A 24,957-nucleotide genomic window follows, 5' to 3' on the forward strand; every position below is an offset into this window, starting at 1 on the left:
CTTAATTCTGTACAGAGAAAGGTCAGGCTGTACAACAGACACGAAAATGTCTCGGTGGATTACTTTAAAGCTGTCAGAGGATAGTAATGTTCTGTTTTTTAGGAAGGTGATGCAAATTAGCAGACCTTCTTGCAGTTAGACAATAACAGAAGGTAGTTTCAGATTTGTCTATCTGAGGACAAACAGCCAACAATGAAATTTGAGGAAAACATTGATCAGCTGATAGACTATAAGCCCTGATTCTATAAAGTCATGCATAAAGTGAAAATGTATGAGACGGTAAACTACTTTTTCAAACAAAGCCAAATTTATTTGTACAACCAAAATAATGGAGGCAATGGAAAAATTCTCCCACAGTAGTCTTACTACATGTTTCTTCTGTTGAAGATTCTTGACCTTGAAAAATATGAACATCTTCAAATCTTATAACTTAGTCCACTGACTATCTTGGATATGATCAAAAGCTCCAGAAGAGCCACAGATCTTGTGGTGAGATTTTGTCAACTGAAGGTTGTTTCCAAGAACAAAAAATGTACTTCCAATTCGGAGGAAAAACTTGTCAAAATCCTGACGCATCAGGAATTTTGCAAAGGATAGACAGATGGTAGATAGATTTTATATCAAACTGGATCAATACCTGTTTAATTAAGTCCAGTAGCAGGCAATTACATAGATGGATAACAGGAAGAGTTTCTTTGCAAACACAAGGCCTGTGCGCTGGGTGGGGTGGTGTTGTGCTGCTCTACAGGGTGTGTCCAGGAGCACTTTGCCCCTGTCTGTGCTCTCATCTCTGGAGCTTTGTCCTCAGCCACTTTCCTCAAACTTCCCCAGGGGCTGACGGAAGTCCACACCCGGTGACTCTTTCTCATTGCTTTGGATTCCCCTTTCCTGAGTGCTTCCCGCTTTGGCGTGTCCATACCTCACCTCAGTCACACAACAGGACAGAATAAAGAGAGGAGGGGGAGGATGGGGGAGGAAGGTTTATTGTGTGTCTGCAGTACTCTGCAAAACAAATGGAAATCACTCAGCGTTGAAGGAGGGCAATTGTCAGTGGTGTGCAATAGAATCATAAATAAGCTGGACATAAACACAAGGACTTGCTATTGCAAAAAAACCAAAAAAACATAAACATTTCTAACCAAAATTCCACAGACGGTTTTTTTAAGTTCCATTTTTCTGTGTCTGAATTTTATTTTCTTTGTAAGCTGTGTGTACATTTAAACAGTAATAGTAATAGTAATAACTAACTACCTTTATATTACTGTTTCCATTTTTGTACAACTTGTACAACTGCTACTTCACTACATCCCAGAGGATGTTGTATTTTTTACTATTTGTCTGACAGATTTGCTATCAAGTTATTTTTCAGATTATTTCATACAACAGTTATTATTTCTCTACAGTGAAAACCTTTTATCTTCAGATTTGGTGATTTATAATAATATGATGCATTGTTGATAATAGAAATGCCCAACAGTATCTAAAGTAGTTACAATGAGCTCAACTTTGAACATCTTCAACAGTAAACAGACACATGAGTGCATCAGTAATATTAATCTGAAAACACAGTAAAACACTAAGGGAACATTATCCTGCAGGAGTACTTTCGATTTTGATACTTCAGTACAAGATGCAGTAATACTTATTATGATATTTTTACTCAAGAAAATGTTTGAATGCTGAACTTGTAATGGAGTATACTCACACTGTGGTGCAGATATTTGAGTTAAGGATCTCAATATTTCCTAGACCGCTCTGAGCATATTTTGTTTAGCAAGTGCAAAACTAAACTGTGTCACTGTGTCACCGTGGCGACACCGACATTAAAAACTGGCTGCAATTTCGGGGGGTTCATGCAGGGGTCACATAGAAGTGACAACAAAGCAGGAAGTTGAGCTTTGTCAAAATGTCACATGATGTATTAGTTAAGGGAGTATAATTTGAGTGCTCTTTGTTTTGGCTTATCAGCCCTGCAGCAGTAACCTCAGATGGACTAGAGTGGAGGGGGCAGAGGAGTGTGTGTGTGTGTGTGCAAAGCCAAGCAGCTAGGGGCCCCCAGCTATGGGATGTTTTAAAGGGGCACTGAGGCAGTAAATAGCTGGGGAGGCTGGAGGTTCACGCACATGAACCACGGATGCAGTGGAAAACCAGTGTCAGGGTTTCTATGGGAGCTACTCTTGCTAGACATGGAAGGCATGTTTGGCTTTTGTGATTTTTTTTTTTCTCCATTTAACCTAAACTCCATGTTAATTTCCCCAGCTGTTCTCTGCTTTCAAAGGGATTTACTGTGTGCAGTAAATCTGAGGTTTTACTGAGGTGTGTGTGGAGTACATGTTTCTGCAGAATTTTGCCAAGAGGAGAAACAGGTGGTGAATTTATCACAGAGGTTCAGTAATGTGGGTGTTTCTGCATCATCTACCATGCAGCTCAAAGGAAAATGCACCGTGGTCAGCCACAAAGAGGTAACAGTGCACTACATGGTGCTGTAAAATCCAAGTTGAGGTAGTAAACAAACTTTGGCCCCAGCCTGAAGGCATATGTCTTAGTGGAAAAAAGATGTAGTTTGATTGTGTCCTTGTGTGCACGTGGTCAGGATGAAGTGAGCGACTGTGTGGCACCTCAGCTCAGCCGAGTCTGCCACGCCGCTCCCTTAATGACAATTTATTGCTTCCTGAATCCTGAAAATGGGAGGCTGAGGACAACAGAATTCCAACCACTGTTTTCTACCTCCTTGTCTGTCTAAACACCCTCAGGGTCCTAAGCACTACCTAAATCTCTCCACCTCGTAGGCCTCTCGCTCTCAGGCATGCCATTTGAACAGAGCTTTCAGCCATCTCAAAGGGCGCTCGAAGTACATGGGCACTTGAAGTGACTTATGTCTGAGAAAAGTTTACCATGTTAGAAACCTCTGGACACAAATACTGAATTAAACTGTACCGATACTAGTGCTGATAAATTAATAATCAACTGCGTTATGTTTCGTGGAGCATGAGAGAGAGTTTAAAGTGAATACATGAGCAAATAAAAGAAATACATCGCAAAGTTTTCTTCCAATATATTTTAATAACACAGACAAACATAAAAATAATCCACAATACTGACACAATGTTGTTTTCCCCCGACTTTTCTCATTTGCTGTTGTTCCTAGAATTTCTTATTAACATATTTACATTCACAAAGATATTGACATAAATTCACATAAAAAAATAAAAAAGCAAAATGGCAGTGTACGCATTTCAGGCATACCACTTCAGCACTGTAATTTGGTATGACCCCTCCCCTAGTTGACATAGTGCACATCAGATAAATCATTTCATACAACAGAACTGTATACATTAAATGCATATTTTGTGTTTCTCTTGAGCAAGCCTAATCCAGTGTGATAGCTTGTTTTTCCACCAAAAAGCTGGTTAGAGGATTTTATATATAATAACACTGGACTTCAGTTCTCAATGGCTGTTGTCATATGTTCTATGAACCTTGCCGAGTATATACAGGTGAAGATCTTGTTTTGCTTTACATCATAAAATAGCTTCTTTGTTTTAGTTCATTCTAATGTCTGATAATATATGACAACATCAGCAGAGAGTGATGACCACAACACTAAGAACTGCTTTGGCAACATCGGAGCAATTCCATCCCAACATATTTTCTGAATAGTCCTCTTTAAAGTCAAATACACCCCGATTGGTTACATTTTGCAGAAATATTGCATGGCTACTGAAATTGAACATATGATGTCTTCCAAAATAAAAGTCTGTTTCTCCTAACAGAGGCAAAATCTCAGAGTTGGCTAGAACGTGAAAGTGCTTTCAGCACCAGTTTGAGCTGTGAAACCTGCTCAGGTAGCCTTAGCTTTGTGTTACTATTGTCGTGCTCACTTTATCTGTACATATATTAAATTCTCAGCTGCTCCACTATGCTACATATAGTTGCTTTTTATTTGGTTTTCAGTGCTTGCAGCATCACACTTTCCAGATCGTTCCCTTTCCTTTATCAGTGCAAAGATATATTTTTAACATTTCATTTTCTAAGGACTTTTTTTTTTTAAATAATCTCCTTAATAATAGTAACACTGAGGATGACCCCAGTACAGGGGTAGCCAGTAAAACATCACTTTCCCATGGCCAGATAGTTTCTGAACAAAAGATACCCAAAGTGTATCCTCACTGGGATAGCAACTAATAGGCGTTAAGCTTTCTATAGAACTTCTAAGAAATGTTCCTGAGTTTCTATACTCTCAATAAGCCTGAATTAATAGCTTATCTTAATCCCGAATGGAAAGCTTTTCAATAGATTTTCTCTGAACCTGCATAATGGCATCACTATGTATAAAAACTGTCACTGCCAAATGCTTATAATCATCGACTTTCAACAACGTCCCTCATGCCACAACTCCTCCTGGTTCTTTCCGCCCTGGTGACCGCATATTGCACTGAAATGGAGTTGTGAAAAGTCCATTTCACTCCTCAGTCCTTTGGGAAGACAATATCCATCGGAGACACCTTGGCCACGTTGGCCAGAAGTTGTACACTGCTTCTTCCGTAACACGGAACAGGGCTGAGTCTGGCCTGGCTTTTCAGTATGGCCTCCAATCTGAGTGGTAAACAAGCTGCTGCAGAGTGTTTAGTTCAGTCTACAGGCAGCTCACATGGTATCTGTTGGGCTGCTTTGGCTATCATGTAAGCCTGTTGGAAGTCCTTGTACCGGGGAGCACAACCCAACCAGGCCTCACCAAAGTGGATCCGGCCGGTGAAAAGAAAGCTGCCGGGACCCGGTTTGACACCACACTGCAGCAGAGTCCTGATCTCACCCCGACTGGCCAGGCGACTGTTGCCGGTGAACAGGGCGTACTTCTGACGAAACACCCGAGTGGCGCTCACCTTGATCACCGCTGCCCGCAGGTTCTCGTCCTCCACCACTGATCGGATGTTGCCTCGTATGACTGTGGATGAACGTGAAATTCAGGTTAATTTCTATGGTTATTGTACAATGCATAACTTAACGCTATGGCTTTTTGTTAGCTTAAAATGTTTTACTGAATGTTGTCCTAGTTTAGCTAGAGGTGAGATTCTTTGTAGGACTACAAAGTGATGGTAAAACACAAATACGAAGGCCCAAGTCTGCTCACTAATCCCCCTAACTTTTGTTGCCAGCTGGATTTCTCCTCAGTGCCATTACAGCTCAATCAGAGGCCTGCAGATTAGTCCACTGCTCCTTCTCGAGGGGGGTGATGTCAGGATTAGTCCACTACAGTGCCTCTATTAGGGGTTCCTGTGTGTGTGCGAGTTGGGGGTGCAGAGATTTGCTGTTTCACCTTTAACCTTTGCACTTCTGAGGAGAGGATTTGGAGGCATTGGGGTGCTCTGACTTTAAACCGATTTGACACTAACAATTTGTACAAGGCATCATTACGTTCTGCTTTGCTGCCACGATTTCTTACCACTTAGCAGTCTAGTTTAATTTGTTAATATTGGCTGAATTGGGTGGGTGGGGGGGGTGTTTACATGTTATATTGGCAGTGGTATCAGGTAACTTACCAAAGTCACTGGTGCAAACAGCCATTAAAATCTCAGTGTTGTTGCAGGGTCTGCAGGCATCTGGAGAGACAACAAGGGGAGGAAAAAAAGAGTAAAGACAGGGACAGTCAGTTTGGGACCTCGCGTAACACTGTGCTAAACATCTATATACTAACACTGAGTCTCTGGAAATCAAAGACCACATTTCCAGATCACATGTACAGGAATGTGAGATGTGAATCCGGACTTAAAACTCTCCAAAGACAAGCAACAAAGCTAGAGACCAACCACTGCGTTCTAACAGACGGCGTCTACTTTTACAGTTGGCTTTTACAGAGGAGGGCGGAGCGCTGGAGTTTTAAGGTGTGAGGCTCTTCCACTCCAGACGATTTTAAGGCCAAATGAAACTTCCCCCCTTAAAGCCTTTCAGGGTGTCTACAGTCACACCTCATCAAAGCCTACTAGACAGGGGGGCAAGGACAGGGAGTGGGGGAGTACTTCAAAGATTTTTTTTTTTTCTTAAAGGAGCATAATCCCACTTCCAAGAAAATACTCCCCTTTCTGCCTGCTAGGGCTTCAAAACTTTTCTTTAAGGCTGAAAGAAATACAGTTCACCTCAGTAAAAAGCGTAACAGGACTTGCAGGTGGGCATAAAAAAATTAAACCAAACCAGCAAAGCTGTCTGTCTGCATTGACTGAACTGTGGGTCAAAAACAAAAAAAAAGTACTGGCATTTTTTAAAGTTCTCCTTGTGGTGCTTTGGAGGCCCCCTGCCCACCCCGCACATTCTCCTCCTTAGTGAAAACCTCTTGATAAATGAGATTCCTTCCTCTCTAGTCCACAGCAAACCCCCTTCCAAACCTAATCAGTGTGTGTGTGCCGCAGAGAGATGTGGTGGTGTCGGGCGGGGGGCACTCCTACAGACACGTCTCCCCATAGAGAAGCAGCTCAACAAAAGAGTAGAGCATCTCAGCTGGGCAGAGGCCTCCCTGTCGCCTAGGCGACAGCAGTAATCCCAGAATACTCATGCGGCACCCATTCAAAGAGCTGTGGACTCTGGAGAAAGCCCCCCATACTGTGCTTTTGTCCCTCCCCCCTCTCCTACCCGCTCCACAGCTCCCCTTCTCCTGCTCTAAACCAGCACGCCTCTGGGGAAAGTTTGGCCACTTCCTCCTCTTTGCACTCTGCATGGGCTGTGGAAAGTCCAACCAGCCCACAGTGGCCTGTTATGAATTATGAATCATCTACAGGGAGGGTTTTATGGTGTGTTATATCAGTGGAGGGTTAAAACCTAGCATTTCCCAAACTTTTCAGGAAGGAAGAAAATACTCTGACCACAAAGTCAGACAAAAGACACAATAAGGAAAGAAATGAACATTGTGAACTTTCTGGTGTTCACCAGTGTTGTTGTTATTCGTCTATTATAGAGCAGTAGAGTGAGCTGAGAATTATGTTTCTGTTGAAAGGAGACAAAACTTGTAAAAGTTCTTCTGTATTCCCTGTGTTCAACAATTTTTAAAAAGAAATTACAAATTCAAGTTAAAAAACCTTGTCTTCTCATGATTGACCTCAGATAGCCACACTCAAACCAACATGGCTGCCTCCTGACTCACCTTCATTACTGATGGGGCTGGAGTCCAGCGACAGGCGAGCGGTCCAGTCCCCTCTCAGCTCATAGCGGAATGAGGCGATCCTCCTGCTGATGTCCTGATGAGGTGTGGCTTGCAGGAACAGAGCCACTCTCTCCCCAGGTAGACGGCTGAAGCAGCGAACCCTCGGTGGGGGAGAAGACTCCAGGCGGTCACCCACCAGCAGCTCCAGCACCCCATCTCTCTCCAGGTACAGCTGGGCTCCATGGAACTGCTCCGACGGCTTGACGCAGGCCGTGATGAGGCCTGAGCTGCTGCCACCGGGCCCCACTGCCACAGAGGGCAGGCGAGGTGAGAGGCTGAGGCGCAGGGCCCCTTTGGGATACAGCCAGTCCAGTGTGCCCTCAGAGCAGTGGAGGGAGATCTGCTCCACACTGCCCTGCAGCTGAGACAAACCACTGCGAGCCAGAAATAAGACAGAAAGACCAGGTTATTCAAACGTTCCCTTAACATTACTCCAGGCAAGAGTTTCAGGCTCAACATCATCAGCAGATACTTGCCCCAAAGGACGGCAATTATTCGCTGCAGGATTGATATGTTAAATGTGACTCCTCTTAACTGACGAATTAAACCACACTTGAAATAAATAAATGAGTATAGACCCAAGATGACATAAAAAGAATAAAAAACCTAGCTTTAGTAGAACTGACATACTCAAAGATGGCGCCGCCTACTGACAGCTCTGTGGAAGCAGGGGCCACTCATTCCATCTCTATTAGCTAACATATATACATGTGCTGAAACCTGTCCGCAGGTGTTTAAACAATATACTTCATCTTTAGTGAAACTACCCCTGAATAACTGCATGCACTGCACGCTTTTCCTTAAAGTTTCACAGTTAATCCTTCAGTCTCCTGCCTGTCTGGACCCCCCATGTCTCCTGCAGACAGCCCGCAGGCGCAATCGCAGCGGAGCACTAGAAACATTTTAATTGCGCCGTAATGACAAGTCTCAACATGCTGCATTCACACAAACACTGTCCGAAGAAAACAAAAAAACAAAACAAAACAACCCCAACCACCGGTAGCATCGCTGAGCGGAGCGTTTGAATCACCTTCTCATTCAGCCACATGCACAAACAACACAGATGATACAGCCTACGGTGATCTGAAATACTTGCCTGCCTCTCCAGCTGCACTGGTCTTCAGAATAGTTTGAAACAGCCACGTCAATAATGGAAAAAAGTAAAATCCATATGGCGTTAATCCAAACCCCAGAACCAGACATTTTCAATAGTAAATGATGCGAAGTAAAACAAAAAAAACACGTTGGAAAAATATTATTCCAGATCTGCGATGTCCTAAACCTCTGTGAGTAAAATTCCTCTATAAAACAAATCTGATTCTGCCTGTTCTAAACTCCATAGTTTTGTATCCTCTTACCCTGATGCGTAAGATAAGAGAATACCGACAGCGGCTCTACTCTCACTGCTCCGGGCTGCTGTGCGCCAGGGGAACACAGCTCTGAACTTATTCCCCCTCGGAAAAACTTCACCGACCAATCACAGACCGAGAAGTGAAACTTTAAACCACTCACGCAGCGGAGGGGGAGGGACGCCTGGCGCCTGACGCGCAGAAAGAGTAACAGTATCGCTTGAAACCAAGTTTCAATTTGCTGTTGTGTTTGACGCGCCGGCGTAGAAAATATTAATTAACTCAGCTGGGAGGGAGTTTACAGAAACGTCCATTTTATTTAATTACTTAAAAAAAAAATCTTTTTATTCTTTTCTAATTAATTTGCTGCCTTCTGTGAAATACTTTGTAATGTGATAAGTGTTCTAAGGATAATGATTATTATTATTTAAATATCCCATCTTCAACTTCCCTCGGGATCAATAAAGTATCTATCTATCTATCTATCTCTCTAAATATGTTTTAAGGCATATAAAAATACTTTGCACCAAATGATAATTTGTTTTCTACCAAAAAATTTAAAAAAATCTTCTCCTTATCTGTCCCCAAAAACAACTCATACACTGTGAATATACAAATATGATTTTATTTCAAAAGTTTCACTCCTGGACACAAGCTCCCTCTCAGTGAGGCTTAACATCTCAAAGCCACTGAACTTGCTCATAATGTAGCTTGTTGTTGATTTGATATACTTTGCATGATTTATTCAGAAACGTTTTCTTTTTAATAACAATGGCTCTTTCGATATCTTCTGAAATGTTAGCAAACATATTGTCTTCATGAGATTAAATCATATGAAACAGGCAAAAGAGGAGACATAAGAGCCATAGTTCAATTATGCTAACCTGATTTTCAGACACACCATATATGATGGTGATGATGATGAAGATTTTGCCTCCTCTGGTTGTCACGCCCTCTGCCCTTTACCCTGCTGGGCTTCTCTTTCATGTTGTGGTATTTATAACCAAATCAAATATTCTTTTGTGCTAACACTACCATCCATCTCTCCGAGCCAGTGACTTTAGGTGTAAGGGTGTGTGTTTTTGCGTGTGTGTGTCTATGCATAATGAAAGTCTCAGCCCCTCCAGTGGAGTTATGACAAGGCCTCAGACCGACACAAAGGCACATGTGCAGAAATCCAGCTGCTTTATTGTCTGAGGCAAGACGGCGCTTTGTTTTCCGCAGGGCAGTTCAAAGCAGCACAGTTTAAAGTGGCTAGCGACACGGGGGGTGACTCAGTCATAGAAAAATGAATATACTTCTACGTGCTTTAACTTAGTTATGGCCTTCACAAATGTGTCATGGCATCCACGTGTGCACTGCACATTCAGACCTGGCCAGTCAGATTTACACGCGTTGTAAGATACATCAGAATGGACGTATTCTTACACACATCCTTTCAAACAACAGCAAGCACACACTTTGTGACTCTTTTATGACCCTAACTACAGTCTTATCCAGACAGGATCATATTCAGTGCTTTCATGTGGCATTATAATACGCTGGTATACACATACGAATCTTACAGTTCAAAGATTAAACTCCTTTGATGTGGTTATCAGCCACTTTAAGACAGCATGAAAATTCTCACTCTCCCTTCCTGAGTGTTTTCATCACCAACAAAGACATGATTGAAAATTTAATCCAGTTTATTATTCCTTTCAGGTTTACTTTCTGTGTAATAATTCCATCCATAAGTAACACAGCGACTGTATGTATGACTATTCTGGTCATGGGTTTCATACACTTTCTGTAATAAAACATCTAAAAGCAAGATTCTTTTCAGATGTGGGACCCTGAGACAAACTTTTATCAGTTTATCACTTTTTCACGAGTTCTCGTGAAAAGGTTTTGGAACCACTAAATGAAGAGACAGTTTGACTTTCAGAGAAATACGCAAAGTTTATTTTCTTGCCAAGAGTGAAATGAGAATATTGATACCTCTCTTATGTGTTCCAGTCTCTGTATTGAGCTAAGCTAATTGCCTCCTTGATGTCTATTTAAAAGCTTAATTTGACATTTTGGGAAATACACTTATTCACTTTCTTACTGAGAAGTTACGTGAGAAGCTTGTGCATGTTTCTGTAAATCTAAAGCTGCAGCTTTAGGAAATGGGGAAACAGCTAGACTGGTTCTGTTTGGAAGTGACAATGTACAACTGCCATCATCTCTAAAGCTCACTCCTTAATATATACAGTTCACAAAACTGAAGCACACATTTTTATTATTTATCATTGTTTTTTAAACATGATTTTCATAAATCTGAGTCTTATGGAAATCCCATTGCATGTAACATATCTATTGATAAAAATTGCTCTCACATGTAGAGATGCGTGAGGCTTCTGTACCTTGTTCTGCACCGGGCTGTTTGAGCAGAGGTGTAGGAATCAATTTTAAATTTAAAGAGCCCAAAGAAACAAACAAGACATATTTAAAAAACACAGACCTGTGCATCCACTTTCAATGTTGGCTCTCCATTGCAGCCTATGTTTGGACCTATTAGCTGAGCTGTCATCTAGGAAGATATATTCCCAGTAATAACTTTATCTTAGTCTAGTCATCTATATTTATCTAACTTTGAGTCAACCAGTAAATCAGAATCCTTCATCCACTCTGTATGGCTGTCACAGGATCTTTGTGTCGTCCTGGACCGAATAACAAATTATACATGCGCGTGCGGAGCCACAATCAAACAGGTCGTAAGTTATTGTTAAGGGTCAGTCTGAGTGTGTGACCCATCAGACCTGGCTGTGTCCACTCTGTACCCAGAACAAAGCAATCGTTGACTGTAATGAAACACTCTCTGGTTGTCCTCATGCTTGAACCACTCAACCAGATTCCCGCAGAGTCTTGTCCGTCCGTGTCCGCTGTATCCTCACAGGACTGCCAATGAGAGCGTCTTCAAACAGTGCTGCTGTACGCATACAAGAGTTTGCATTCATGTGTTAGTGCTGTGTCTATTTACTTGGTGTACTGTGTTCCTCTGTGTGTGTGTTCAAACATAGTGAAGATGTAGTGACAGTGTGGTGTTACTGGCATTTATGGGACCTTGACATTGTGTTACTGTTCTCTGGCTGTCTTTTCTCGCTGTCTGAGAAACATGCAAATACTTCATTATTATACATACATCAATAATTTCTGTAATGAGGATAACGATAATGTCCTCCTTTGGATTTCAGCTTGTAAATTATTACACCCTTTTGTCTCTGTAACAAACAGTCCAACATGGCTGACATCTAGAAATCCTCACTGAGCATTGGTCTTTGGTTATTAACGGGAGTTATCACAACCTTTGCATGACATGTGCTGTACCAGAGAGAAGGCTGGTGGGCTCTACAGGTTGCATATTTTTCAAGAAAGTTGGGTGTCCCAGGTGAAACACCAGAGGATGATCTGATCTGTGTTGAGAAGTTGAGATGTTCCCGTTCCCAGACTTTTCAGCAGCTTCCCATGGCACCTCAGTGCTAATCCGGCTGATCTGACATTGCCGCTGTTTGTTTTCCTGCGCAGAGTCATCTATCTGCTGGTAATGAGATCTAAGACCTTGTCCGAATCCTCTGGTAATCTGCCTACGTTCAGGGTGGCAGAAAATGTGCCCTTCCCACCACAGTATTGTGCTGTGTCTTGTCTTTTGCCGGATAGTTTGAGGTTAGTCATGGGAAATAAAGCTTTAAATGGCTGAGGAATCAGGGTCACATATGCAGTTATTTCAGGGCTAAATGAGAAAATCCATAATAAAAAGAGAGTCACACACTTAAACATACTCTTGCCAGTTAAGTGCCTCAAAATGTGAAAAAGCACATACTTGGATTATTTCTATCTGAAAACTTGAGTTTGAGTTGATACAATTGCAGTACAATAACACGGTTGCTTGTTCACAAAAGTATTAGAAGTTGTAATAAATGCAATGGTGCATATGTTGTACGAGTCAAAGTTTTAGATCAGTTGGCAGCGAGCTTAAATGGTGACTTATTGTGTATATAGCTGACTTTTTGAACAACTCTCATACTGCACTGGGGTTTTGCATTGTGATGAGTCAGTGAGAGCAGTAAAGTTGGTGTTTTCCCACCTCTCCATGCAGGTGAAGGTCTGCGGCTCTGAGGAGAACCAGCACGAGGAGGTCGGAAAAACTCGTGCTGATATTTATCCTCCGAGCCCCCATGTGAAAACTGACACCTGCTCTCTCATTGCACTTTCTCAGGATCCCGATTGTGTATGTGTTTGTTTGTATGACAGTAAATTTCTCTTTGTGCCTCTCATCTCGGTTGGTGTGACTCTGTTAGTGTAAAGCCCAGTGGGAAACTGAATACAAGAGGGCCCTACACCAGATAAACAGTGTCAGAGAGGGTTGATAGCAAACACAGCTGGAAACGCGCAGAGACACCCTGAGAATGCTCTCTAATGCTTTCCTAAACATGTAATAGATCACTTAGATCCACTTTCACACTACTCTCATGTGTGCTTTTATTTTCTCTATCTGGATCTCACATAACTTGAGGCATGTGTTGCTATATTCGGATGAGTTGTCTCATGATTCATTCAGAGTGACACAAATCACAGGAGATTTGTTTGTGGCAGCAGGGATCAGGTCTCAGATTATGCGTTTTGTGCAGTAATCTCTCACACATTTGCACCAACGCTCGCCTCTTTCTGTCTCTCTCTTTTACAAGCATGGTCTTATTTTAGTTTATTGTGCTTGTGTAATGTCATTCATCACTGTCATCTGTGTTTGTGTGTCTTTGTGAAAAATTCATTTTTATAAGTGCTTTGAAGAGGTTTGTTTAGATCTTTATTATAGTTCTAAACACTGGCCATCCACTTTTTGCATTCAGCAGCTCCAAATATAACCTAATTATAGTGACTGGGGTCAGAGGTCACAGCTGGGTGCCCTGGGGACTTTTTATTAGCAAAATGGAGGGAAGAGACTGCAGGTGTTGAAAACAGAGCTCTCTATCTGTTGTACCTAAATCCACAAAGTTCTCTATCACTCCTGCATTTTAGGTTTTGGGGCTGTCTGCTTTTTACCTAAACTTGATATACATGACTCCAAATTTATTTGTGTTATGCATTGTGCATAACAAATTAACATTTTGGCATTTAACAAAACAGAATTATCAATACTGGCAAAAGAATATTACAACTTTTTGTTTGCAGAGGTATATTTACTCAAGTACTGCACTTAGTTACACCTTTGAGATACCTGCATTACTAGTGCCATTCTCTGCTACTTATTACCTTCTCACCTCTAATTTTCAAAGGGAATATTTTTCACTTCGTTTGACGTATAAGTTATAAGTTATTTTTGCAGTTTAAAAATGTACAAAACAGCTAATACAATGCATCTTATTGTAATAGATTAAAGTCTACAAGCATAAAGGAATCAGAATGATCTCCACCTTAACTCACTTCAACAATTACAGTTCCACAGCAATGCACCAGTATTAATGGTCCAAACATATAATATTAATAAAACTCTCACAGGTGGCAGTTTTCTCATACTGACTACTTTTACAGTACATTTATCTGTTTCTGTACTTCTATTTAAATGAGATTTTGAATGAAGAACTTTCACATGCACAGTGCTTTATTGCAGTATTGATTTTTAACTGATTAACCACTGTTGTGTTCCTAAAACACTGGTCTGATTCTGCCCTGAAATTGCTGAGTAATGCAGCCTGAGCAGTATCTCTGCCAGCTAACTTCTCCAGATGCATCTTCACACATTCAGTTTCTCTTTGAGCTTTTGTCACTCTCCTTTGTTCGTTTAGATTGTATCAAATGCCCAGAGTATTATGTTTTTCTTACAACATTTAAATTAAAGTGATTTAATTCTAGTGGTAGGAAAGTGCTGTAGCGGTGAAAACTGATCATCCTTAAAGCCTAATAATTGTGATATTCCTATCTTGACAAAGAGGTTGGATCCAGTCCCTTATCCCAGTGTAAGCAGATAGTGATAGTGACTTTAAACAGGGACAGTGTCAATACTGCGGAAAAACCTTGATGTCCTTGATTCTCACATTCCTCAGTGTTCATGAGCACACAAGGGAATAGTTTAGCTGGAGGGTAAACAGGCCACTCTCTTTTTAAGTGGTTCTTCCTGCAGTCTTTCTAGTGCTAACTCACAGGATTCTACTTTTGACAGTCAGCGGTTCATAATGAGCAGTGGGCAGGGATGAATAAAGGAAAATGGAAACACATTGCAGCCACCGCAGAATGCACAGGAAGTTTCCTGCGGTACGCGAGGTTTGAGGGTAAATTTAGACAACAAAGCATTTACAGTCAACACCGCAGCTTTTGATTCCAGCCACACTGAAACGAGCATGTCTCGTGCTCCTTTATGGATGCTGCGTTCCCTCATAAGTGCATGGTGGTGTGTGGGTGAGCTTGTCATGATTTGCCTCACATTTATTTGCAAAACCAGGTCTGTCAGTGGTTTGGCCTGTCTTGTTTTTGGAGGGAAACCCACTTCAGTCGTTGGCCTTTAGAAGATGTCATCTCCAGCTCCTTTCACCTCATATTTATGACTCTCATTAGCTGCAATTAACAGAGCATTGCCCAATGCCACTATTTGAAATCCAGATTAGAGTATTGTTATCAGCAGCCCAGCGGTGCTATGATAATGCCTTAGGCCTGGCTGGTTTGATAGACTGTGTTGTTGGAGCCCAGCTGGGGGTCAGACAGAGGTTCTCAGCTGTCTGTCTTGTTTGAGGCTCTCCCATCCCCCTCACTACTTCTAATTGGCTGAATCAATTTGGAGGGAAACTTAACAAGAAGCAGGATCCCTCCAAAATTGACAATAGGTGTAGTGTTTTACATATGTCCACAGGAAAGACAGATGTTGTCGCTCTCGACCACATCCACATTTGAATACCCTTATCTGGATACAATGAGAGAGAATACAAAGGGAGTATATTTTGGCGGTCAGGGCAGATGCATAATTTTGGCAGCCAAGACGGATTGCGAAAGACTTTTAAGACTTTTGATGCCATGGGGTGGGTAGGCCTTTAATTAAAATAATAAATAATTTATTTATTTTTTTGTTTTGTTTTATAGTTGAGAAATTACTAAATGTAGTCACTCAATATAAGGGTTTTTTTTTCCTGAGATATTGAGCTTTTTTGGGGAAAATGTCAACATCCATTAAGTTAAATTGGAATGGAGCTTTTGTTAAAAAAAAAAAATTAAAAAGACATTTAAGGAATTGTTTCACTTTTGAGTTATATGATTTGCCTTTTTGTGCAGCGTTATGAGAAGATCAGTGTCACTCTCATCAACCAGTTAGCTGGTTTCACTCATCATGCTATGCTAAGCTAACCAACCACCCGCTGGCTCCAACTTCAAATGAAACATATCAACTCAGATCATACTATTATAAAACACCTCATTTAACTCTCTGGACAAAAGATAAGTGTATTTACCAACACCCAGTAGACAAAAAAAGAGAACTTATCAATAATATAATTTTTAAGAGATACACATGACAGGCTGAGCCGTAAAATGCTACAAACTAAAAAACAAAAAGAATGGATGGTCAGTTTTTTTCTTTTGCTGCCTGACTGAACTCTTTCTCCTCCCTCCTCCTCCTCTTTCTCCTCCTCCTACTCCTCTGCATTGCATCCTGTGAATTGAGTTTGGCCAGGCTAGGTCATCCTTGGCTGTGCAGAATATAATTAGCCTGCCTACACACACATATACACATGCGCACACATACAAAGCCACACATACAGACTTTAAACTTTAAACCCCCCCTATACAATGACCTGCTCAGACAATAGACACATGCCAACACTATGACCCCCTTGGCTATCTCCCCATGCACAGAAAACTCCTTGTTCATCCTCAAACCCTCCACCCTCCTGCTCACTCAGCAGAATAATGAGATTGATAAGATTACATTTTTACATATCACATTTCACATCATATCGTAGAAATAAGAATGAGCTTAACTGCTGTCGAATCTCAGCTGTTTAAATCTGGCTGCTGATCTGAATTACTCTCAACATTGCCTTGGTGTATTAAATTTCAAATGGTAAAGTAAATTATGTGCTACAGTTTCAAAGCCGGATGTTGTGAAGTTTGTAACCAGAGATGAAACGGAGCTCTACCTTCATAACTCTTTGAAAATAATGATCTAAGACCAAATGATTTTTACTTTTCCAAGTGCCATGTAAGTGCTTAGCAGCAACACAGTGATACAGCATAATCATAAACTTGGACACCAAAGGATAAAATATAAGAGCGTCACAATGTGATAGTAAAAATAACAGGATTAAGGCTTTAAATGAGCTTAAATGCACAAGATGAAGAAGTGACTGAATCACTCTTTTAGCCTTAGCAGTAATCCTACACATTTCAGCATTAGGATGACAATTAGAATCTCTGAATAGGGACCATAATTGCACACAAAATCTGAATCCACAGCGTCTTTTATCTCCCACCATCTTTCAGCAGTGCCATTCAGCCTCCTTGGTGACCTGCAGCCTCGTCCCTGAGCCCCTTTTGATCTCATTTGTTTTAAATGCCATCACACACGAGCTGCCTTCCTCTTTGCTCTCTCAGCACCTGCACTTCAGTGTGCTCCCGCTCATCAGTAGAACTGTGCTTTCAAAAACGTATACATCTGTTGCAAATGAGGTGGCCATTGTTGGGAGGGGAGGCAGTGAAGAAAACCTTGAGGGGACCGCCAAAATTTGGAGTCTCCCCTGCTCTATCATTGAGTAAAACCCAACCCCCATACACACGCGCGCGCCTTACTTCAAAAGTATCATATCACCTATCCCTTGGGGTATACTGGTGTGCACGCCTGGATGTTCTCATGATAACAGGTGTATTTGAATGTATACAACAGGTGTGATGAATCTGTGACAGTTTTGTTGGCTTTTCCCTCATGTTCTATTTGGTTTATTTGAATGAAAAACTGCTAGAGTGTGTTTTTATCTCACACGCTGTAAATAATGAACTCTTAAAGGTATAGTTTAATCATTTATATTTTAATCTAGACTTTTGGTGGTGTTGAAGTGTCGATTAGCTCCTGTTTTCTTTTATCTCTTTTGAGAATATCAGGAATTCTGTGAAGCATACCAGAGGCAATAAATATTTATCTCACAGCTCCCTGTTCTCCTCTATCAGCTTGGAGCTGATAGAGGAGAAAAAAAAGATGAGACAACATGGAGTCTGTCCTCCGAGCGAGCGACTCTTCAGAGAGGTGGTTTCTGTCTGCAGTGAACTGAATCGTTCTGCAGATGAGGGAGAAAGCAGTGATCGAAAAAGAAGAGAAGGGAAACTTCAGAATAACAACAGAATAATCAGAGCATGGAGGATAGTCCTGAATTGTTTGACACATTCATGCATGCACACGTATGCATGAACGCATGCACTCACTCACATACTTCTACGTGTGTATAGACACACACATGAAAACACACATTCATACATAGTCTCAACTGAAGGATTTTGGCCTATCTGCACATGTATGCAGGCTAATCAGGGCCTCTTCACAGACAGAAAGCAAGGGGTCACTCAGGGTGAGATGTTTGTGATGGAAATTTGGACGGCAGGCGTAGGAAAACAAAACTAGGGACAGGACGCCCCTGAGACGACATACTTTACACATGAGATAACACATATTGAGTTGTAAGAGTTACAAAAAAAAAACCCTTAAAATAGGATCACAAAGCGTTTCTCATTCATATTACTGATAAAGAGCTTCATTGCAGACACTTTCACGAAATTACAAGAGAATAGTTGGACTGAGGAAGGATTTTGTCTGTAGATTTAATTCTGAGAGCTGGGAGCGATAAGCTTTTTATCATATTTAGAGATGGCTTTAAAGGGGATCCATACAGCTCAAATACACAAGGTTTGGGGCTAAACTTGTCTTCATTCTGAGATAGGTTGCAATATGCATCACTTTCTCTTTTGACTTTTTCTTTTGAACAGGATGTTTCTTTCTCTCCAAGTTGCAAACAATGAATTTTCTGCTGTTTTTCTGCTCTGCTCTGCATTAACTAAGGACAAGCAAACTATACCACTGACTGCATGTGATTGGCTATATGTCCTGGGTGAAGTGAAGGAACGACCGGGCCAACGCTACACCTTCACCACTGAAGCCCAGGACCTATAGCTATTACTGGGGATGTAGTGCATAGATCGGGGCATCCCAGTGGAACTGCCGCACCTCACTGAGAAATCACACAAAGATGGGATTTAATGGCCCTTCGATTGAGCGGTTCTGAAAAGGCAACCTCTGACCCCCAGCCTTGACCCCTGGTAACCCCTCCCATCCTCCAGGGTCCATTGCTTGTCATTGGTCATTTGTCAGACTTCTCGCCCTGATCTGATTACCGTCCAATTTGGGATCTGCCGACTACACACTTCTAGGATCAAGAAAAGCTCTTTTCAGCAACTTTAGATGACAACAAATAGCTGGATTGTTGAAGGAAGAGTAAAAGGAGGACTATTTATTGTATTCAAGCAAGAGAGATGAGCAAAACCTAGATAGATGCCAACATTGCTATATACAAATGGTTATACAGTCTTCATTTAATAAGAAAATGGTAATGGTAAGACAATGTACTACAGTCACATTTCATATATTTCAAATATGTCATATTTCATCAAAACAAAGCAGATGAGATGCAAATGTAATGATTAATAGCACCCAGACACAGGAAAATTGTCTGTGCTGATCCTTCGAGTGTAAAATGTCTTCTGTAATTAGTGTCCTCGAACGTTTCCACAGTAGAACAAAAAATGAAGTGTCCACATCATGTAGTTTTGATTAAAACCCACAGTACAATATAGAATACTAGAGATGGTTTGGTGATTTAAATTAAAAAAAAAAAAAACTTTATAAGAGTGACTGGGGAGCCATCTTCAAACACATTATTAAATTCTCCACAGTACATCCCTGGCAGGGCTAAAACTCCTGCAGCTAGATAGCTAATGGCTAGCACGCTAACCGGGAACATGGAAGTTCAAGATTGGTGGTTCCCAAACTTTTTCATGTCAAGGATCCCTAAACTGACACAAATTGGATCATGGACCTCCATTTGAAAAAAATGTCATCCCAGGTCCTGATAACTGATAAGTAATTTTGCTCTTACAAGTTTTATTACAGTTCTGGACCGTCACTCTTCATGTGTGTGTGTCTTATTTTTCCTTGGTGCCTTGCAGTTTACTCCTATGAGTACTTTTTTTCCTGCAATTGTGCATAGAGTAATTTGTCTCAATAAAAAGTTTTATAGAAGATGCACTAAGGAAGTGTGCTTGAATTTGACAAAAACTGAGAAAAAGCTAACTGTCAGTTTGCTCATTTTCCTCAATGGTCAGTAAACTTGGCACCATCAAAGGTGGTTTGCTATTGGTCAATGGATTGAATTAATGATTCAGCATTGATTCACTGTTGATCTGCTACCTCAGTGTTGAACTTGATAGACGGATAGATAGATAGATAGATAGATAGATAGATAGATAGATAGATAGATAGATAGACACACCACCCCCAAAACAAACCTCTGTCTGGCCAATACACACACAATTAGCTCACAGCTCATTATGTCTGCTTTAGCTCTTTTGGATTGTGCTGTGGGGGTGGGGGTTGGTGCAGGGTGGAGCTGGGTGACCCTGGAGAGTATGACCTTAGGAGACATTCTGGAGGACAGGGGGATGGGACATCAAGCTGCATGGAGGGAAAGAAAGTTCTTGGTGCCCCTGCTGGTTGTGTTCACTGCTGTGAAGATCCCCATTGATTTTCTTAGAGCAAAACACACTGATTAGTCATCACCACTAAATAACCTGAGCTTTACCAGAACAATTGCTTTTGAATTGATAATGTGATGAGATACAACAAAACAAAGGTCATTATAATAAAAAAAACTAAATCTTCGCAATTAATAACAATCAGTAAATAGATATTGTTTCCATCTGGAGGTACTTGTCAGTCATATTAATGGTTAACTTTATTGTTTTATTTAAATGCAGAGGTGATGAGGGAAAGATGAATTTCCCTCCACATCCCTGAACTGCTCAGACACAAGAGTTTTGATTTCCCTCCAAAAACTCTATTGTAAAACTTCTCCCCTGCCACTTACACAAGCTACACAGCAGCCGTCTCCACCCCCAGCCGTCACACATCAATCCATGGTGGGTGTGTGTGTTTTGGGGAAGTGGGGTGTCTCAGCCAGTGTGCTGTTAACCCCCCAGGGTGTAAAGGATTTTTGGACTAACACTGCAAGTTATAAAAGCAAACCCTTTGATTTTGGTTTATTTAAGTGTTTTTCAGGCATCAAACTAACAGGAAGATAAACTATTGTTATTTGCATACAGCCTGATAAAAAGAAAAATCTATCTTCTGTATAAAGTTGTTTGATGCAATTTAAGCTAAGTACAACTTTCCCCCCATTATTCCTATTCCTTCTGTGATCCTTTTGCACTGGGTTTTGTATTATTTGGATTTTAGATTTTTAAAGACTTTTACCTTGCAGTTCAAAATCTGAATATCAGAGCTTCGACTTTCTTTAGTGATCCACATTTTGTTGGCTTTCTGTGTATGTACGTGCAAGGTCTGAATGAAGGAGATGGATCTGTCTTTTTTAGAGTTAAGTTATTCCACCCCCTCCCTCTGTCAGGAAGCTTAATCAGGGCTGCAGAGGTGTGTGGATGAACTATGACCCTTGGGTATCTCTGGCCTTTCTCTTACTTGCCTTTAGGTTAGCATCGGGACATCCCCCATTTAACTCTTAACCTAAAGAGTCAACTTTAGCAACCAGTGGTTCAGAGTTAAGGCATGCAGACATAAATGCCCATTTACACAGTTGGTTGTTCACAATAAATGATTACCAAACACTTCTTACTACTAACAAACTGAAGGGGAAATACCCAGAAAAAAACTGAATAAGCTGTGTTAAAGTGTGTAGCAGCTGCAGCTTTCATTCAAAACTGATATACTCATAACATTTACCACTATTAGTTCAAACTGAATGTAGTTTTAAAGCTTTGACAAGTACTTCACTGAAGTCCAAGTGCAAGTTTCATTGTTGTAGGTGAGCATTCCAAAACAGATATCTGTATATCACGATGAATTGCACAAGGAATGCACTTTATCGTGTTCTTTCCATTTTCCACTCCACTGAAAAACAAACAACTCTTTTTACAATCATTCTGAAGTTATTAAAAAGATAAGTTAAGATGAGACTTTGTTGATACCACAAGAGAACTTCAGTTGTTGCAGTAGTCAACGTTTGGCAGGACAAGACAGTGCAAAAGAATAAAAAAATCTAAAAGATATGAAAAATTATAATAAATACAGGGTGATATTAAAAGTATAAAAAATATGATCTTGTAGAATATGTACATATACATACATATATACTATCGAGGTTTAGGGGGATGGTGGATGAAGTTCTATAAACATCATGAATATCATAATATCACATTCAACAATGTTACTTCAGAATTTAACAGCATAACTTTGGGTACATGTAAAATGGGATGTTCCTTGCTTAGTTTGTATATTCTCATGTGCAAAACATGGTAAATAAAATGAGAGGAATCTACTTTTATTTGAAGTGTGCATTGTTGAACTTTTTCCACCACTTTTCAGGACAGAGTGGCTTGTTCAGTCCAGACAAGTGTCGCCTACAGGACAGAGAGGAGAAAATGCGGAATGTGTCAAAAAAGTTTCTTATGTGGCTATGTGACTCTTTAGTCCTATTTTAGTAAATTATGCTTTGAAACACAAATCATACAGACACACAGAGTTCTCTTTATAGCAGCATTCGACCACAGTGAAAGTGGAGGCAGGTCACACATTAACTGTTTAAGGTTGATGTGTGTGTGCTGAACAACCCCATACGAGTACAGAGAGCAACTTTAATTACTTGATGGACAAAGTTTTAGTTGGTGTCTGTGTCCTGGCACAGCATAGAATTACAGGTGTGAGCATGTGAGTGTAAAGAGTCGAAACAGTGGCAGCTGGGCATGTGTGTGCATTTGTGTGTCGGAGTAATCACTTTTCTTTTATGTCAAAAAAATGTGATGGTTAATTACAGCTTGTGTAGACAGACTTATATGTATTTTTTTCAAACAATAAACTGTGACATAATATTTATTCTGTAAATATGGCATTATAAGCGCATGTCTGATTTCAATCAAATCAGTGCATGACAAATCAAAATGCACTGGCAACCTTCCTTTCATGACATAAAAAGCGGTTCAATCAGTTGAGATGTAAATTCAGTCAATGATTTTCTGCTTTTCATTGTTCTGTTAAGACATAGGAACTATTCTTTTACTTTTGCACACATGCTGAATTCAGACCCACTTGAACAAACTACAATAAGTCTATGAGCCTTTCCCCTTCTCAAAATGAGCAAACCTACCAAACAAAGGGCCACCATTGTGGATAAATACTGCCTTTGTTTTACCCGTTTGAACCTGAGGCTTCCCTTAACGCCAAGGAGAGTGTGTTCACCCTTTTTCTCCTTTCAGACATTTTGGCGCTGAATAACTGCGACCACTGCCAAATGGGAAAACGACTACACAGGCAGAAAGAAAGACCAGAATCAATCAGGAAGTGGCAGCTTTTCAGCTGTGCCAGAGGAGCCGGGCAACTTCCTGGTCTTGTTGCCAAGGTGACTGGAAGCTCAGCCAACTGGTGCAGCGGGCAGCAGTTGGGTTTGAAGCGGGTGTGGGATGTAGGGGGGCTGGCGGAGGAAGACGGTTGGGATATTGAACAGAAGGAGCTTAAATGTAAGCACTGAGGACTTCAAACAGCACTCATATGAACCATTACATGATGGAGTTTCTATTCTGTTTATAATCCTTTACAAACAACCACCCAATTCCTCCAGTTAGTTCTTCTAGTTTCTGATGTAGTAGAAGATAATCTTAAGAAATGAGTAAATTTCCTGTACTAAAACAAAGTACAATGGAAATATGATTGTGTTTCACTTCTGATTGAATGATGGGGAATTTTGTGCACAAAACAATTAAAACAATTGTGAGCATATACTCTGTAAACTGGTGTCTATAGGTCTGGGAAGACACAGACCAGGAATTTGAGTGAAACTGAGTGACAGAGGTTATTGTTGTGCCTTTATGTGGTTGATAGGAAACATCCAAATATTTTAATGCTCAGATTAGTTTTGTGAGATAATTTTAAAACAAATATGAAAAAATATATGTGCTAAAAATGTCCCATTGCAAGATACAAATAAAACCAATGCAGTCTGATATAACAGACCAACAATAAACCATTAATGTCAGTTTTTGTTGAATTTTCTTAGAGAGATTACTCAGCTTTTGTTGTTTTTATATTGTGTCTCATTTATGTGAACGAGAACTGTTTCTAAATGTTGCTCTGTCCTCTTTAATTTGATGACGGCCATAATGTCAAGTAAAAGAAAAGGGGCAACAGATTGTATTCCTTAAGCTTGTGTCACTGATTACAGTTTCACATCTCTGAAGCTAAACCTGCAGGATTAATGTGTTTGTCCTAATCAGTCTGTGTCTATTGTGAAAAAATGCTTACAGAGATGGGATTGAAGGGTAGTTGGGTAGGTGGGTGTTCTGGGGGGATCAGAGAGGACCAGACTGGTGGAGATGGGTAAACACAGCTGGAGACACACTGCGCTGGTGGGTCTGCAGCTCAACGGCCCCCTTCACACATTTATCAGTGTGTTTGCTCAGGGGATGTGCCCTAATCTTCACACACTGATCTCTATGCAAGGTCTTCACACAGGACCAACAGGCTGGGATGAAAGTGAAATGAAAGTGACCCTGTCCAAAGACACAGCCTTGCTAATTCCTCCACAGCTAAACTTGAATGTTATTCTCTTCATAAAAGGCCTATAAAGGTCATCTGTGGCTCTGTCTGTGTGAGGCTGAGTCTCTCTGTGGGTGGGATAGAAATGATAATATATACTAAATTCTTGATCAAAATCTAACCATTGTCTGAGGATACCCTTCAAATAGTCAGATCATTGTCATGAAGTGTCAGAGTTTGCAGGCAAAAAACAAATGTGAGATGTGAAGTATTTGCAATATTTTGACACATGATGCTTTCATTATCCTTACTTTTCAGGAGTCACAATTTCAGCCAGTCACAGATAATCTGAAAGTGGGTGACATTAAAATAATCTCCCATTTTCAAGGTTTTGATTGATTTGTCAGATGTTTATTACCCCTAGTGCTTGAAGGTTTCTGCGTTTCTTTAAACAAAAATCTGTATGACCACCACAATATGCATCATATTTAGCAAAAGAAGTTATTCGGTTTTTTTTTTGCAAATATTTGCTCTGTCTCTCTGATGCATTTGTCAGATTTGGGGGTTGCATACATCTTTGAGTATAGAGTGCCATCTGCTGGCGACTCATT

The 24,957-nt window shown here is 40.7% G+C and overlaps 1 protein-coding gene across 1 annotated transcript; it reads right to left on the minus strand.

Annotated features, from left to right (window-relative positions):
- Window positions 1-3,991: 3,991 nt before the first annotated feature.
- Window positions 3,992-8,610, minus strand: metrn (meteorin, glial cell differentiation regulator). The gene is made up of 4 exons (XM_046378021.1): window positions 8,289-8,610; window positions 7,133-7,566; window positions 5,541-5,600; window positions 3,992-4,945 (listed from the first exon to the last, which is right to left on the minus strand). Exons 1-4 carry the CDS (start codon window positions 8,393-8,395, stop codon window positions 4,632-4,634), a joined length of 915 nt encoding a protein of 304 aa, XP_046233977.1. The 5' UTR covers window positions 8,396-8,610; the 3' UTR covers window positions 3,992-4,631.
- Window positions 8,611-24,957: the final 16,347 nt, after the last annotated feature.

This window comes from Scatophagus argus, chromosome 21 (genome assembly GCF_020382885.2).
Source record: "Scatophagus argus isolate fScaArg1 chromosome 21, fScaArg1.pri, whole genome shotgun sequence".
Lineage (NCBI taxonomy): Eukaryota > Metazoa > Chordata > Actinopteri > Scatophagidae > Scatophagus > Scatophagus argus.